Genomic DNA, 16,003 nt, shown 5'->3' on the forward strand with positions numbered 1-16,003 from the left:
TCGAACTCTGGGTTCAAGTGATCTGCCCACTTGGCCTCCCAAAGTGCTGGATTACAGGTTTTAGCCACTGAGACCAGCTACATTTTCTATCCTTTGAGACACATGCTTTTCTGGGCTATAGAAAAACTCCCCCGAGGGGAAAAAGAAGAAAGGGCCAAGCTGGAGATAGAAATTTGAGAATGGGTCCATAGATTATTTAAAGCTATAGGAATGAATGAAATTCCTGAAGGAATTTGGAAGGAAAACAGGCCTAGGTCTACACACTAAGAAATGCCAATTTCTAGAGATTAAATAGAGGTAGAGAAAGTCAGGCAAAGAGATTGAGAAGTGGCCCCAGGTGAGGGAGAAAATTCCGGAAAAGGTGCCATTGGAGTAGCCATGTGAAGAAAGTGTCTTGAGGAAGAAGTTGTCAAGTGTGTGCTATTCAGTGAAGAATTTAAAAAGAACTGACTGGACCTGGCAGCCTAAATGTTACTTATAAATTTACCCAGAACAATTTTGATAGAGTGATAGGGCAGAAGGCTAACTGGAGTGGGCAGGCCCATAAAACAGGAGATGAAGTTGAGACTATTTTCAAGCCAGGTTCAAGCTAAACAACTAACGTTTTAAAGATGCAGGGAGAATGCAAACCACAGTTTTTTGAAGAGCTAGAAAACTGATTCTTAAAAACCTAGAAAAAAATTCTTTAATTAAGAGTGAGGCTTCCAAATTAATTCTATTTTTTTAGAGACAAGGTCTCTATCACCCAGGCTGGAGTGAAGTAGGATAATTATAGCTCACTGTAACCTCAAATTCCTGGGCTTAAGCAATTCTCCTGCCTCAGCCTCCTGAGTAGCTAGAACTACAGGTGTGTGCCACCACACCTGGTCAATTACAAAAAAATTTTGTAGAGACAGGCTTACACGATGTTGCCCAGGATGGTCTCAAACTCCTGGCCTTAAGCCCTTCTGTCTTGGCCTCTGAAAGCATTAAGACTACAAGTGTTAGTCACTATGCCCTGCCATCTGTTAAACAACTTTTTTTTTTTTTTTGAGCCTCCCAAGTAGCTGGGATTACAGGCATGCACCACCACGCTCAGCTAATTTTTGTATTTTTAGTAGAGATGGGTTTTTATCACGTTGGTCAGGGGTCTTGAACTCCTGACCTCAGGTGATCCACTCACTTTGGTCTCCCAAAGTGCTGGGATTACAGGCGTGAGTCACTGTGCCTGGCCCGTCAAATAATTTTTATTTTTCAGAGATGTGGTCTCACTCTGTTGCCCAGGCTGGAGTACAGAGGTATAATCATAGCTTATAGCAGCCTCCAACTCCTGGGCTCAAATGATCCTTCTGCCTCAGCCTCCTTAGTAAGTGGGACCACAAGTTCGAGCCACCATGCCTGGCTCCTGTCAAATAATTCTATCCCACTTAATTTCACATTAACAGGATGGACAATAATCCGGAGATCTCTGAAAAGTATTAAATAATCAGAGCTTTACTAAATGCTATGTCTGAGACATATCAGCTTTTCTTCCTTGTAGATATAAGCTCTTAGAATATTAGAGATGGTACATATACTTAAAAGAAATGGGGCATTCCCAGTTTCTGGTCTGGCATGTCTGGGGCTAAGAAGTCATCACTCCATCCTAACAAGTCAAAAGCTGAACAGTGAAAAATCAACAACTCCTCTTAGGTCTCTCACAGGGAAGTGAGGTCACAGGGTAAACCGCTGCCCTCAAAACTGGTGAGACAGATAGGCAGATACAAAGAATTCCAACTTACTGGAGCAGAAATCTCTGTGGGAACCAGTACCCAGGTAGGAAAACCCGAACTGTAATTGACAAATTGCTGGAGGCTCCGGGGAGGCAAGTCTGAGAGTTAAAAAACTCCAGGAGGACCCAGTCATATTGGGACCCCCATATTCATGTGAGTTTTACCTCTAGGAGCTCTGCCAGGTCCTCGATGGTGAAGATCAGAGAAAAATCTCTTAATGCGTCCAGCAGTGGGGAAGGGGAAAAGGTAATCATTTTAAAGTATGCCGCAGCATGTTGTCATTATTAACAAGGCCTGTCCTTAGAAGAAGTTATTTAACTAGAGCCTAACCTGCTGGGGTTTTATCAGTGCCTAACTGACTTGGAGGAAGAAATATACCCAACTCCAGCCCCTTCTAGTTATCCTGTCCAGGAGAGGAGGGGAGATTGAGAAGCATGTGTGAAGTTCAGGGTCTGGGATACAGGATCCCTAAGAGACTGAGACTCATGGGACTACAGAACACTTCCACTCCCTCCATACTTCGCCACCACATCATCAAAGGCCTATTTATTGCAGTTCCTTTTACCCAGTATATCAAGTCCAACTTTCAACAGAAAACATGACAAGGTATACTAAAAGATAAGAAAAACACAGTATGAACAGACAGAGCATGTACCAGATCCAGATTCAGATACAGCAGGGATGTTGGAATTATCAGGCTGGGAATTTACAACAATTATGATTAATACGCTAAGGGCTCTAATGGAAACAGCGGATAACACACAAGATGCGTAATATAAGCAGTGAGATGGAAATTCTAAGAAGGAATTTTTAAAAATGCTAGAGATCAAAAACACTGCAAAATAAATGAATGCCTTAGATGGGTTTATTAGTAGACCAGACTTAGCTGAAGAAACAATCTCTGAGCTTGAGGATATAACAATAAAAATTTCCAAAACAGAAAATCAAAGAAAAAGACTGAAAATAAAATGAACAAAATATCCAAGAACTGTGGGACAACTACAAAAGATGTAACATACACATAATGGGAATACCAGGAGGAAAGGAAACAGAGAAAGGAACAGAAACTCCAAATAAAGAGTCTAAGTTCCAAATAGGTACAGCTCTTTTTCACCCAGCCCACAGCAACAGGGTGGAGGCTCCACTTCCAGGTGTGGCCAGCTGAGAATACTGGGGGTCCTTCTGCCCCTACCCAGTGTCCTGCTCATTAGGACAGAGATGGTCACTCTGCTTAATGATAAGTATGTCACTGTCCCCATCCTCAGGGCAAAACCTCATGGATTTTTTTCCCAGGGGGAGAGGCAGTCCGTAAGAACAAACTGCTCCAAAGTTCTTCCCTAAGGAACTGACTTTATTTAAAATAGAATGTAGAGAAGTTCAGAGTTTAGAGAAATTCCAGCCTCTTGAAAATAATGGAGATTTTGGTAGTAAGCAATTAAGAGGAGGCTGGTAACTCCAGGAGGGCAACAGCTAAACTGTAGGCCAGCTAATTTACTAGAGAGAACCACAGAGAGAGAGAGTAAGAATATACCTCCCAGGGTCTGAACAAATCTCAAAGACTTGCTGCAAAACTATCCCTGCAAAAAGGCCCAATTTAGTAGGGACAGATTATGGAGCAATTTATGACCCCAGAGCATTGTTACAAACAAGACAGCACTTAGCGAACAGTCAGTGGAGTCTAATAGGAGTGACAGAGATGCTCAACAACATTAATCATAAGAAAAATTATAATCAGAGTCACAACCAATACCACATCCACTATCATGGGTGATACTAGAAACAAAAAGACAGATAACAACATGTATTAATGAGGATGTGGGGAAACTGGAACTCTTAAAACACTGCTGGTGGGAATGTAAAATGACGTAGCCACTTTGGAAAACGGTGTGGCAATTTCTCAAAAGGTCAAACACAGGGTTACCGTATTACCCAGCAACTCTACTCCTAGATATATGTCCAAGAGAATTGAAAATCTATGTCCACTCAAAAAGTTAAACATAAATGTTCACAGCAGCAGTATTTATAATAGCCAAAAAGCAGAAACAACTCAAATGCATATAAACTGACAAATGGAGAAACAAAATGTGGTATAACCACACAATAGAACATTTTCTATAAAAAGGAATGAAGTACCTAACACATGTCACAACATGGAAGAACTTTGAAAACATTATGTAAGGGAAAGAAGCCAGTCATAAAAGGCCACATGTTGTATAATTTGCTTTCTATTAAATTCCCAGAAGAGGCAAATCTATAGGAAGTAGACTTGTAGATGCCTAAGTTTGAAGGAAAAGAGGGTTGGTGGGATATGAGGAGTGATTGTTAATGGGTATGGGGTTTCTTTTTGGGGTTATAACGCTCTAAATTTGATGGTGGTGACAGCTACATGACTTGGTTAACTGTACATTTTAAATTGGTAAATTTTATGATATGTAAATTATATCTCAATAAAATTGTCATAAAAGAGATAAGGAACTCAAAGCATTTAACATACTGCTGAAAAAAATGTACACAAATCTATTTTTGAGGAATAGTGAAATGCTTCTTGTTTAACTAAGCAAGAAATCAAGGAAAAGAGCATCAGTTTAATTTAACGCCCCTTTTATTGTTATTTCCTGATTTTCCATTATTCACGTGTTATAGTGATAAGGAGACAAGGTGGGGGGGATTTCCAAAACAAAAGGTTGATTATAAAAATAAGCGTGATATGGACCTAGAATGTATATAAAATATATTCTATGACTTTTATGCTGTAGAAAGGTAGCTAGCCCTAAATGAATCAGAAGACATGGAATTAGGTTTCAGCCTGCTTTATTAAACTATTCTTTGACACTTTATTTTTTGATGGGTAAGACTGAAGCCGGGGGCTGGGCATGGTGGCTCATGCCTGTAATCCCAGCACTTTGGGAGGCCAAGGTGGGCAGATCGTTTGAGCCCAGGAGTTCAAGACCAGCCTAGGCAATAAAGTGAAACTCCACCTCTACAAAACAAATACAAAAATTAACTGGGTATGGTGGCGCATGCCTGTGGTCACAGCTACTTAGGGACTGAGGTGAGAGGATCGCTTGAGCCTGGGAGACAGAGGCTGCAGTGAGCCAAGATCGCGCCACTGCACTTCAGCCTGGACAACAGAGGAGTACCCCGTCTCAAAAAAAAAAAAAAAAAAAAAAAGAAAGAAAGAAAGACTGAAGCTGGCGTGGAGGATGGTTAGAACAAATTATTCATGGGCCATCTTTAGACTTAGGGGAATGCACGACTAAGGTGTGATTCCAAGATGCTAACTCCAATCAGTGCTAGAGAGAGCAGGTCTTCTTTCATTTGTATTAAATACTGGGATTTTGTGTAACAGTTCACTAGACAAGTAAAGGAGGTTTCATCTCAAAAAAGTGTGAAAGTCCTTGGTTTAGACAACCAAGATTACTTCCAACTGTAACAACCCATGGGCACAACAGTAAAGTTATAGAGAAAGCTTTTGTAAGAGTACTCTAAACAACTGCAAATACAGGTAACAAGTTAAACAGATATTTTTAAAAACAAGTGTTTTGATTTTAAAAGCACAATATTATACTTTATCTTTATGACCTTTTTTCCTAGTCAAAACATTAATTATAAACTTACTTTGCCTTTTGTATATCCAGTTTCTCTTTTTAGCTAACCTTAGACACTCATAATTTAGTAGGAAAACAGATCTGAGAACTTTTAGCAAAATACCATTAAGTCTAGAATAAATAAAGTCCTATCCTTAAATGTAAAGTATACTTACCAATGGTCAGGAAATCTGATCGATACTGACAAGTCATTCCAAAGCCAAAATCTCGCCAAAAGCCAGAATCCTTTTTATGAACCTTAGTTAAAAAAAAAAAAAAAATCAATTTAATTCCATAAGAAGCAGAAGTTGTTTTAATCAATGATGAAACAAATTATTTTCTAATGTATACTTTTTTTCCTGTCATTTATGTGACTAAGGATCACATGCACTTATGTTATTAAATCTTTACAAAACAAATAAAAATAGAACTCAAAGCCTGTACAAGGTGCAAGCTGAGGTTACTAATAGTGCGGTGCCTGACTTCAAGGGGCTTACATTCTAGGACAACAGTTGCATAAACAAACTGTAACACACATGATCAGCCTTACACAGTAGACCTTTTCTGGTGCCTACCCAGCATCCATTCCCCCAGCCCCCTTCCTGATTGGTACAGTTTTGTTCTGGTAATTACCTGGCCCTGGGCAGCCCATGAATTCTGGGAAGCTGCTGTCACCAGTAGATTCAGAGTGGGCCATGAGTCTCTATACTAGTGAGAGAGTCTCACCCCACTTACCATAGGAACTGGCTCACTAATAGGTATTTGAAAACAGTCAGGCCAAGTAGGTAAACCAGGGGGGTTGTTGGGAACTTTGGAAAACAAAGTTCCCTCGTTCTTCTAAGAGACTCCCTAGAAAGGACACTTGGTCGTAGGGCAGGGTCAGCAAACGATGGCCTCTGGCTAAATCTGGCCTGCTGCCTGCTTTTGTAAATAATTTTAGCGGAACATAGTTGTGTTGATCTGTTTACAAATTGTCTATGGGTGCTTTCACAGTGCAGTGGCAGAGTTGAATAGTTGCAGCAGAACTGTATGGCCTATAAAGATTAAAATATTTCTTGTCTGGCTCTCTACAGAAAACATTTGTTGACCTCTAGTGCAGGATGCAGCTATGAAGCTTGGAACTGCCAAAGTCCTTTTCTACCATGCGAGAAACCAGCTTTAATATGAAGCTGTCACCACTGAAGTCTAAGTAGAGAAAGAAATATAAAACCAGGGCATTGATGACACTGAGTCCTTGGAATCACTTCTACTTACAAGTTGAAGCCTGATAAACCTCTTATTTTATTCATACTTTCAACAAGTGTTTAATCTTTTGGATATGGTTCTAGTAACTGGGGCTTAGCAGTGAACAGAGGTGACAAAGTCCTTGCCTTCAAAGCACCTTTGTTTGGGTGGGAAAATAGTAAATAAATAAATATACATTTTAGGTGGTGATACATGCTACAAAGAGGCAACAGCTATAACTAGGGATGGAAAGTTGCTAGTGTATGCTACTGTGGTATGTACAGAAAGCAAAATAGTGTATGGATGTGCAATGTGGAAAAGATTTAGGTCAGAGACTTCACAGAAGTCCGCAAGTGATTGAATGGGCAGGAGTAGGGAGTGAAGGAGAAGGATCAACCAAGACAGTAGCAGGTTTCTGTCCTGAACAGTGAGTATGTAATGGTGAGTGAAGGAGAAGGATCGACCAAGATGACAGCAGGTTTCTGTGCTGAACAGTGGGTATGTAATGGTGCCATCACCAAGATGAAGCCCAGGGGAAGGGGAAGCCCAGAGAGGAACAACATGGAGTTGGTTCTGGCCATAATGAATCTGAGTGATCTGTATGGCCCCTACACAGAAATTCCTGCAGATAGCAGGAATATCAAGGTCTGTAGAGGGGACAAATTTTGAGAAGAGTGGGCACAGTCTGAAACTGCTGCTGTACAGAATAGGAGACTCAACAGGAAAACACAGAATGAACCAGGCAGCCCTGAGGGCTCAGTTCAGACTGGAGCTGATGGATGAGGTTGGCATTTTTCTTTTCCATTTGTTTTTCTTTGAGCTGAGGGGGAGAACTTCTTCCCCTTCTAGAATGTAAAGCTCCCTGAGGGGAGGACTTGTGGATTCTGTTCATTGCTCTATTCCTAGCACCTAGAACAATGCTAGGCACATGGCAAGCTTTCAATAAATACATGTTGAATAAATAAATATATAGAGAGACAAAACTTTAGTGGCAAAATTATGACTAGACTCTATTATTATTATTTTGAGATAGAGCCTCACTCTGTTGCCCAGACTGGACTGCAGTGGCACAATCTTGGCTCACTACAACCCCCGCCTCCTGGGTTCAAGCGATTTCCGTGCCTCAGTCTGCTGAACAGCTGGGATTACAGGTGTGTGCCACCACACCCGGCTAATTTTGGTATTTATAGTAGTGACGGGGTTTCACTATGTTGGCCAGGCTGGTATCGAACTCTTGCCCTCTGGTGATCCACCTGCCTCGGCTTCCCAAAGTGCTGGGATTACACATGTAAGCCACCACTCCTGTCTCTAATATTCTTATCTCTTTGTTAAAATATAACTGTGATACAAAGTATTAAAAAGCAAAACACCCACTTTGACATCTCTACATCATGCCAATTCTGATTTTATAAGTACTATAACTTTGTAACTTAGTTTCTCTAAAAATTCTTCAAATATTATCAGACTTGGAGAAAGGAATCATTGGTTTTGTTTGATTTTTAAAGCAACACATTTTCACAGAGGAAAGTAGAAGGAAACTCAAATTGTCCATAATCCTCATTGTTAATATTTTCTTGCACTGTTTTATCTGGCATCCTAAGCATGTGGGAGATGCAGTTATCCACACATAACCTAGATACCTAAGCCTTGGCCTCTCACAGAATGCCAGATCCCTGAAGCCAACTAGCAACTTGGCACCTCCCCTTGGATGTCTGATAAACAACACATGCCTACTATGGCTCCAGGTGAATCCTGATCTCTCCTCTCCCATTCCTTTCCTTTGCTCATTTCCTACATCTAATCCAACAGCAAGCTCTGTCAGCCCTATCTCTGAATCATATCCAAACCTTTCTCCGTAACTGTAATACACTGTCGCTCAAGCCACAATCATCTTCACTTGTCTACTGTGAAAGCCTAAACTGGCTGCTGCCAGCCAGAGTAACACACAATCCATTCTCCCTGCAAAGGCTTTCCAACACACTTAGCATAAAATCCCAACACCTTCCAGAGGCTTAACAAGCTCTACATGCCCTGGCCCAGCTATATGACCCTCACCGGCTGTGCTCCAAATACCCTAGGAAACCCAGTAGCTGTTCTTTCTGCCTGAAACCACTATCCCCCAATCATAGCCTAGCTGGTTCTTTCCTGTTCTTTGGACAGCTCTGCTCAGCTTCATCTCAGAAATGCCTTTCTGATCAAACAAGTCACAGAAACCACGGAGTCAGTCTTGGCAACTCAGTCTGTTTTAGTTCCATCTACTGGAAGAGAGAGTATCTGCATAAGTTATTTGGAATTCTGTAAGGAAGATTTGTCTTTTCACATGGCACGTATTATCTGATTTTACTTTCTGTCACCTCCTAATAAATAAAGGTCCTCATGAGCAATAGCCATATCTGTTAGGGTCTAGATGTCAGGGTGCCAGTGGTGGGTAATGCCTGGCATCAAAGGGACCCTCAATATTTGATGAATTAATATAACAGAGGCAGTGTGTGCAGTGGACAGGAGTAGAGGCTGTGGAGCCACATCACCCGGGCTCCTGGGCCTACCCAGGCCAGTGTGCACTTGGGACAGGCACTCGACTGCAGCACAGCTGTGACAAAGGGGGCAGTAATAGTACGTACCTCAGAGGTTGTTAGGAGGATTAAATGAATTAATGTGTAGGCAAAACAGAACAAGTACCCTGCACATAGTAAAGGGTTCATAAAAATATTAGCTATTATCATCATTCAAATGTTGCCTAAAATATAGATAAGCTATTTCCCACTTTTTAGCTTTACAGTTTTCTCTACATTTACATTGCTGTATTTACATTTCACATTTTCCTCGATATGCAATATCCACCACAGAATGCACCAGAATTCAATTTATCCTTTTATTATTAGTTTTGCTTGCTTTTAATGTTATCAATTTATGCATATTACTATCATGTAGCTCGATTATTTCCCCACGAGAGACTGCTGGGAGTGGAAATTACTGGCTCGGAGGGATGAATCTGTTTAGAACTTGACCCAGAGAACTGGCCTGAATCCCCAACAGGAGCGATGGGGGAGCTCCCATCCCCCAGCCTTGCTCGCACGGCTTTCCTTTTTAAAAGCAGTGACCTAACAGCAGAAAAAAAGCATTATACTGCTGTTTTAATTTATTCCTAGTAAGACTGACTATTTAAATGTGGTGAAACTAGAACTTGAAGTGCTTAAACTGAAGTTGCTATGCAACACCTAGAATGAATCGGCATTCAAATCATACTTCTCCTACAACCCTCCAAGCCAGGCAAGAATATTAGCATGCTTTGGCCGGGTGGGGTGGCTCACGCCTATAATCCCAACACTTTGGGAGGCCGAGGCCGGCAGAGCACAAGGTCAGGAGTTAGAGACCAGTCTGGCCAACATGGTGAAACCCCGTCTCTACTAAAAAAACAAAAATTAGCCGGGTGTGGTGGTGTGCGAATATAATCCCAGCTACTTGGGAGGCTGAGGCAGGAGAAACGGGAAGGCAGAATTTGCAGTGAGCTGAGATCGCGCCACTGCACTCCAGGCTGGGCAATAAGAGCGAAACTCCGTCTCCAAAAAAAAAAAAAAAGTATTAGCAAGCTTTTACATTCCCTTCACACTTATATGTTGACTTTATTTACCTCTTCTTGTTTGCTTTCAATTAATATATAACCTTTTATTTTGGAATAATATCACTTGGTTAAGGTGTCTGCTGGGTTTCTCCTTTGAAAAGTTTGTTTTTTCTTTCCATACTATATTCTTTGAAAGTGAGTCCCCTAGTTCCATCTACTGGAAGAGAGAGTATCTGCATAAGTTATTTGGAATTCTGTAAGGAAGATTTGTCTTTTCTTTCTTATCTAGTCTAGTCATTTAATATTTATCTGCTCATTCACTTACTCATTTATATCTGTATAGACTCATGGCTATTTATTTGATGCTTTGGGTTATAATCCAGGTCATTGTTCAGGTTGTTCCAGTTTGGGCACTGGGAGCTCTTTCTGTTGGCTCCTGCCCCCTTTGACACACTCCCCCTGTCTTTTTGTTGAGTGCTTTCTTACTTTCTGGCGCTGTAAGATGCTCCAGGGTCGTCTTGTATATTTTTTGCCTCTGCCCTGGAATCAACCATTTCTCCGTGGACCTCTGGCTCCTTTGATTGGAGAACAGTATTGGAAACTAAGATTTGGAAGCTGAGTGTGCTTGTTACTATTAGGGTGTCACTGGTTCTAGGCCCTTTCAGCTGACAGTTAGGTAATATACACAATAAGTATACCATGCACATAACCCTCTGACATCTTAATCCCAAATTGCTATTAATTGCCTTTTTATTATGTCAACATAACTATTTACACTATTACATCAACAAATGTTTAGACTTAATTTTTTTGTTGTTCACTACTATTTATTCTCAAGTCCTCCTCTCTCAATGTATACATTTATCATTTTGCTGGACTTGATTAAAAAGATCTGTGAGAAATAAATTCTGAGTCCTTGAAAGCTCAAAAATGTCTATTTTATCCTAAAATAGTAGGTCAAATATTAATTCTAGAATCAAAGTTACTTTTCCTCAGGATTTTCATAGTATTGCTTTATTGTTTTCTAACACCAGTGTTGTCAAAAAGAAGGCGAATGTCAATCTGATTGTTACTCCTTTGTGAACAAGCTGGGTTTAGATATTTTTAGTGTCTCTGCAAGCTATTAAAATTGTTCCTTTACTGTTGTTCTCCAAACACCAGAAGATTTGTTTCTGCTTAGCTCTGGAAACTTTTCTTCCATTTCCTCCACTCAATATTCTCTCTTTTCTGAACTCCTATTGATAATTTGGGAGCTTCTGGCTTGATTCTCCTTGTCTCAAATTTTCTCTCATGTTGTCTCGTGAACTTTACGTGTTCAGTTGGCTTGTCTTCCAGTTTACAAATTTGGCTCACCTGTAACCATTCTGCTATTCAGACCATTTACTGATTTTTAAAATATTTTCACAATTCCCAAGTTCTGATTTTTTAAAGCAACAAATCCTGTTTTATGAACTTAACATTTTCTCTAATCTCCCTAAAGATATATTTTAAAATTACTTTCTGTCTGTATTCACACACTCATGTGTTAATTTTTCTGTGTATTAACACTTGGTCCCTCTTTCACACTACTGTTTTTCCTCAAATGTTTGGTTAGTCTTGGTTAATTGCTACTCATTTTTGTTTCAAGTGTTGTTCGGAAGTCCACGGCTGTTAGCTAAGATTAAAATGGCCTATCTCCAGTCACAGTCAAGGAGGGCAGAACAGGGTCTCAGGGGAAATGTGCTAACAGAAGCTCACTTTTGTAGTCTAGGGGCTCCCTAGCCACCCCAACCAGCCTCTCCAGCCCCAGGGACCACACGCACTGCTTTAGACTGAGGGTCAATCCCTGTGATGCCTGCTTCTCAGCACACCTAGAGAAGCATGTTTACTCCAGGCTCCCTCCATTCTGTCTGCCATGAGCTCAGAGGATGCAAAGCAGCCCCATCTTCACTCATTGTTCTCTTGAACACGTTCTAGTCTGTTCTCTCCTCCAGAAATCTTATGCTGCTATCATCTTACAGAAAGTTCTCAAAACTTATGGCTGCTAACACCTTCTCTCATTTTCCAGTACTAATGTACTCTTTTCTTTAGAATAATTCACTGTCAGATATGGCAGATGTGGGTGCTCAGTTTGCCATTTTGAACCTATTTATATTTATATTCATAATACTGGCGTACAGATAAGATAGAGGGGGGTGTGTGTGTGTGTGTCTGTGTGTACTATGCCAAGTGTTGATATCAGGATAATGGTGGCCTCATAAAATATGTTAAGTACATCATATGGTGCTAATATTACCTGCTCTTTGAGAGTTTGGAAAAGCTCATAAATTAAAACATTGTATTTATGTACCTACAGGGTAACTTTTTGATAACTGTTTTTTAAATGGCTCTTAATTTCTTCAGAGCTTCCACCTCTTTTGTTTTGTTTTTTTGAGACGGAGTCTCGGCTCTGTCACCCAGGCTGGAGTGCAGTGGTGTGATCTTGGCTCACTGCAACCTCCGCGTCCCAGGTTCAAGCGATTCTTTTGCCTCAGTCTCCCGAGTACGTAGGACTACAGGCTTGTGCCACCATGCCTGGCTAATTTTTGTATTTTTAATAGAGACGGGGTTTCACCATATTGGCCAGGCTGGTCTCGAACTCCTGACCTTGTGATCTGCCTGCCTTGGCCTCCCAAAGTGCTGGAATTATAGGCGTGAGCCACCATGCCCGGCCCACTTCCACCTCTTTTATTCATAAAATACTAACATGAACTTAGCCTGTGTTCATATTTTATAAATTTTCAAATCTTTAATTTTATTTAGAATTTAGAAAACTTACCCTATAAAATTGATTTATCTCAATGTTTTCACTTTCTAATTTCCAATGTTTTCCTTTTTACCCAAAATGTGTCTACCTTACGATTAAATTTTTTGTACATAAACATAAGCTTCTATATTTCTCAATCTATTTTTGTTTTAACTTCTGCCTTTATCTTTATTGCTTTCCTTGAAGTTATTTTTCTTTTTTTTTTAAACATCTTAAAGTGACTTCTTAATCATTTCTACTTTTTCTTAGTATTAACAATAAAGGATTACGCTAAAAGCAATTTGGTATTCTGGACTCGATTCTGAAACAGAAAAGGACGTTAGTAGAAAAACTGGTGTAATCCTAATAAATCTGTAGTGTACTTAGCAGTAACTTACCAATATTAATTTCTTCACTTTGACAAATGCACCATGGTTACATAAGATGTTAGCATTAGAGGAAACTGGGTGAAGTATGGGACTCTCTGTACTATCTTTGCAACTTCTCTAAATCTAAATTATTACAAAATAATGTTTATTTAAACATTTTTAAAAGCTTACATAAGCTTAGCTTTGGCAATAACTGTAAGTTTTGATATATGGCATTTATATTCCATGACTTTCCAAGTAATTTACCAGAGTATACTATTCCCTCTTATTTAGCAAAGTAGATTTGTATTTCTAGTTAGTAGGGTTTTTAAAATCAAATTTTTAGTATTAGTAAAAATAAGCTGGCAGAAATGACTGTACAATTTCCACATTCTAGGACATGAGGTTTTCCTTTATGACCTAAACTCTGCTCCCCTTACACTTAATTCTGAAGCAATAAATGTGAAAAGCATTTTATTGGTGGTATAAAGAGAAACTATGGAAATGTGTTTACAATAACTACAGTTTTTCTTTAACACTTTGCTCATGGGAATACAGTTTTTTACTGAAACTTTGTTTTCTACTTACACAACAAACATCTAGAAAAGATCTTTAGAGTCTTTCATAACTGAAAATGTGAAAGTCTCACCAGCTGCTGCTCCACAGGTGGTGGCACTTCCTGGTTGGCATAAACAATGGCAGGATTGTAAAGACTGAACACCACAGGGTAAAACACCTTCTTACCTACAAATTAAAATATAGGTTTGTAACATACAAAGAAGTTATGAAGAACTGTTCCTTGTTGCAATATCTATTAAGTTTTATCAAAGTCTTTCTTATCACAGAAGATGATTTTATCTATATTTTTAAATATTCAGGCTACAGAACATCATGTTAATTTGATGAATATGATGATTTTGTAACATATCAGTAGGTTAACTACAACCTTACAAAAGAACAGAGGAAAAAACAAACTAAAGGGTGCTTCACATTTATTCCCTTTGACTTTGGGGAGATGTGTATTCATTACCTGAGTCATTTATTACTCATTATTTCATCTAATCAGTAGTAATAAATGTAGATTAACCTCTGATAATCACTATGAAACTTAGAAATGTCTCTTAAATCCACCCTTCAAAAATGAATCATTAGAAAAAGCAAATTAAAAAAATACTGTACAATGAATAGACATGCAGAGAATAATTAAAATATAGAAAAAATCTGAACCAAAATCTGGAAAAGTCAGGAAGATAAGGATTAAAATTACCTGATATAATAGCCCTTGGAGAAGACCCTGTCATCAGCATTCAAACTGACTGATCTAAAAGGATCATAAAGGCTAACTAGCCCATCTCCCTCAGTAGAGTATGGGTGGCTTCAATCAGATGTGATCACATGAAGTGTTCAGTGATTATCAGGAAGTGTGGGAGTAACATGGCAACCTTTTTATTACAAGATCCCTAGCAGATGTTCATTCTACCGTTGTTCAAATACATTTAGGGATGGGGAGCTCAATTTTCCAGAGGCAAATCTATTTCTGGATATAAAATATTTCTTTTAAACTAAGCAAATATGTCTCCTTCAACTTTCACATTTTGCATTTCATGCTGTAAAATAAACCTAACCTTCATTTATTCATTAGGTTCAGAGAGTTCCTGAAAACTCTCTCTAACCTAATTAATAAGAAGGCAATCATTTGCATATGAATAGTTTCACACAAAAAAATTTGCTATTAGATTCTTTAAAAATTTTTTATTTTTATTTTTTGGGATGGAGTCTTGCTCTGTTGCCCAGGCTGGCGATCTCAGCTCATTGCAACCTCCGCCTCCCAGGTTCAAGCAATTCTTCTGCCTCAGCCTCAAGAGTAACTGGGATTACAGGAGCAAGCCACCACGCCAGGCAAATTGTGTATTTTTAACAGAGATGGGGTTTCACCATGTTGGCCAGGCTGGTCTCGAACTCCTGACCTCAGTTGATCCGTCTGCCTCGGCCTCCCAAAGTGCTGGGTTTATAGGCATGAGCCACCACACCTGGCCTCTTTAATACTTTTAATTCTTTTAAATGAGCTAAAAAGCATTTAGCTACTGTGCCCAGCCAAAAATTTTATTTTTAAAGATGAGGTCTCACTATGTTGCCTAGGCTGGTCTTGAACTCCTGTGCACAAGTGCTCCTCCTGTCTCAGACTCCCAAGGTGCTGGGATTAAGGTGTGAGCTACTGTGCTCAGCAGCGCCCCCACAATGTTTTTCTAATTGACTAATAAAAATGGTGTACAACATGATGTTTTGCTACATTCATATATTGTGAAATGACTAAATCAAGCTAATAACCATATCCATCACCTCACATAATTAACATTTTTTTTTTGGTGGTAAGAACATTTTTTTTAATGTTACTGGCTTAGCAATTCGTAAGTATACAATATATTATTATTAACTATAGTCACGTTTGTATAATAGATTTCCTGAACTTACTCATCCTGCTGAGATTCTTTAATGCTTTTTTTTTTTTTTCCTGAGATGGAGTGTCACCCTGTCATCTAGGCTGGAGTGCAGTGGTGCAATCTTGGCTCACTGCAAGCTCTGTCCCCTCGGCTCATGCCATTTTCCTGCCTCAGCCTCCTGAGTAGCTGGGACTACAGGCGCCCACCACCACGCCCGGCTAACTTTTTTTGTATTTTTAGTAGAGACGGGGTTTCACCATGTTAGCCAGGATGGTCTCGATCTCCTGACCTCATGATCCACCCGCC

The 16,003-nt window shown here is 39.6% G+C and overlaps 1 protein-coding gene across 3 annotated transcripts in view; it reads right to left on the reverse strand.

Annotated features, from left to right (window-relative positions):
* Positions 1-16,003, reverse strand: part of CSGALNACT2 (chondroitin sulfate N-acetylgalactosaminyltransferase 2) — a 46,583-nt gene that overhangs the window by 2,380 nt on the left and 28,200 nt on the right. For all 3 annotated transcript variants that reach the window (XM_011973191.1, XM_011973190.1, XM_011973192.1), the window contains 2 exons: positions 13,906-14,000; positions 5,515-5,596 (listed from right to left, as the gene is read on the reverse strand). In XM_011973191.1, the coding sequence (XP_011828581.1) occupies positions 5,515-5,596; positions 13,906-14,000 (177 nt within the window). The remainder of the gene's footprint in view (positions 1-5,514; positions 5,597-13,905; positions 14,001-16,003) is intronic.

The sequence above is a fragment of the Mandrillus leucophaeus genome, unplaced genomic scaffold (genome assembly GCF_000951045.1).
Source record: "Mandrillus leucophaeus isolate KB7577 unplaced genomic scaffold, Mleu.le_1.0 Scaffold1352, whole genome shotgun sequence".
Lineage (NCBI taxonomy): Eukaryota > Metazoa > Chordata > Mammalia > Primates > Cercopithecidae > Mandrillus > Mandrillus leucophaeus.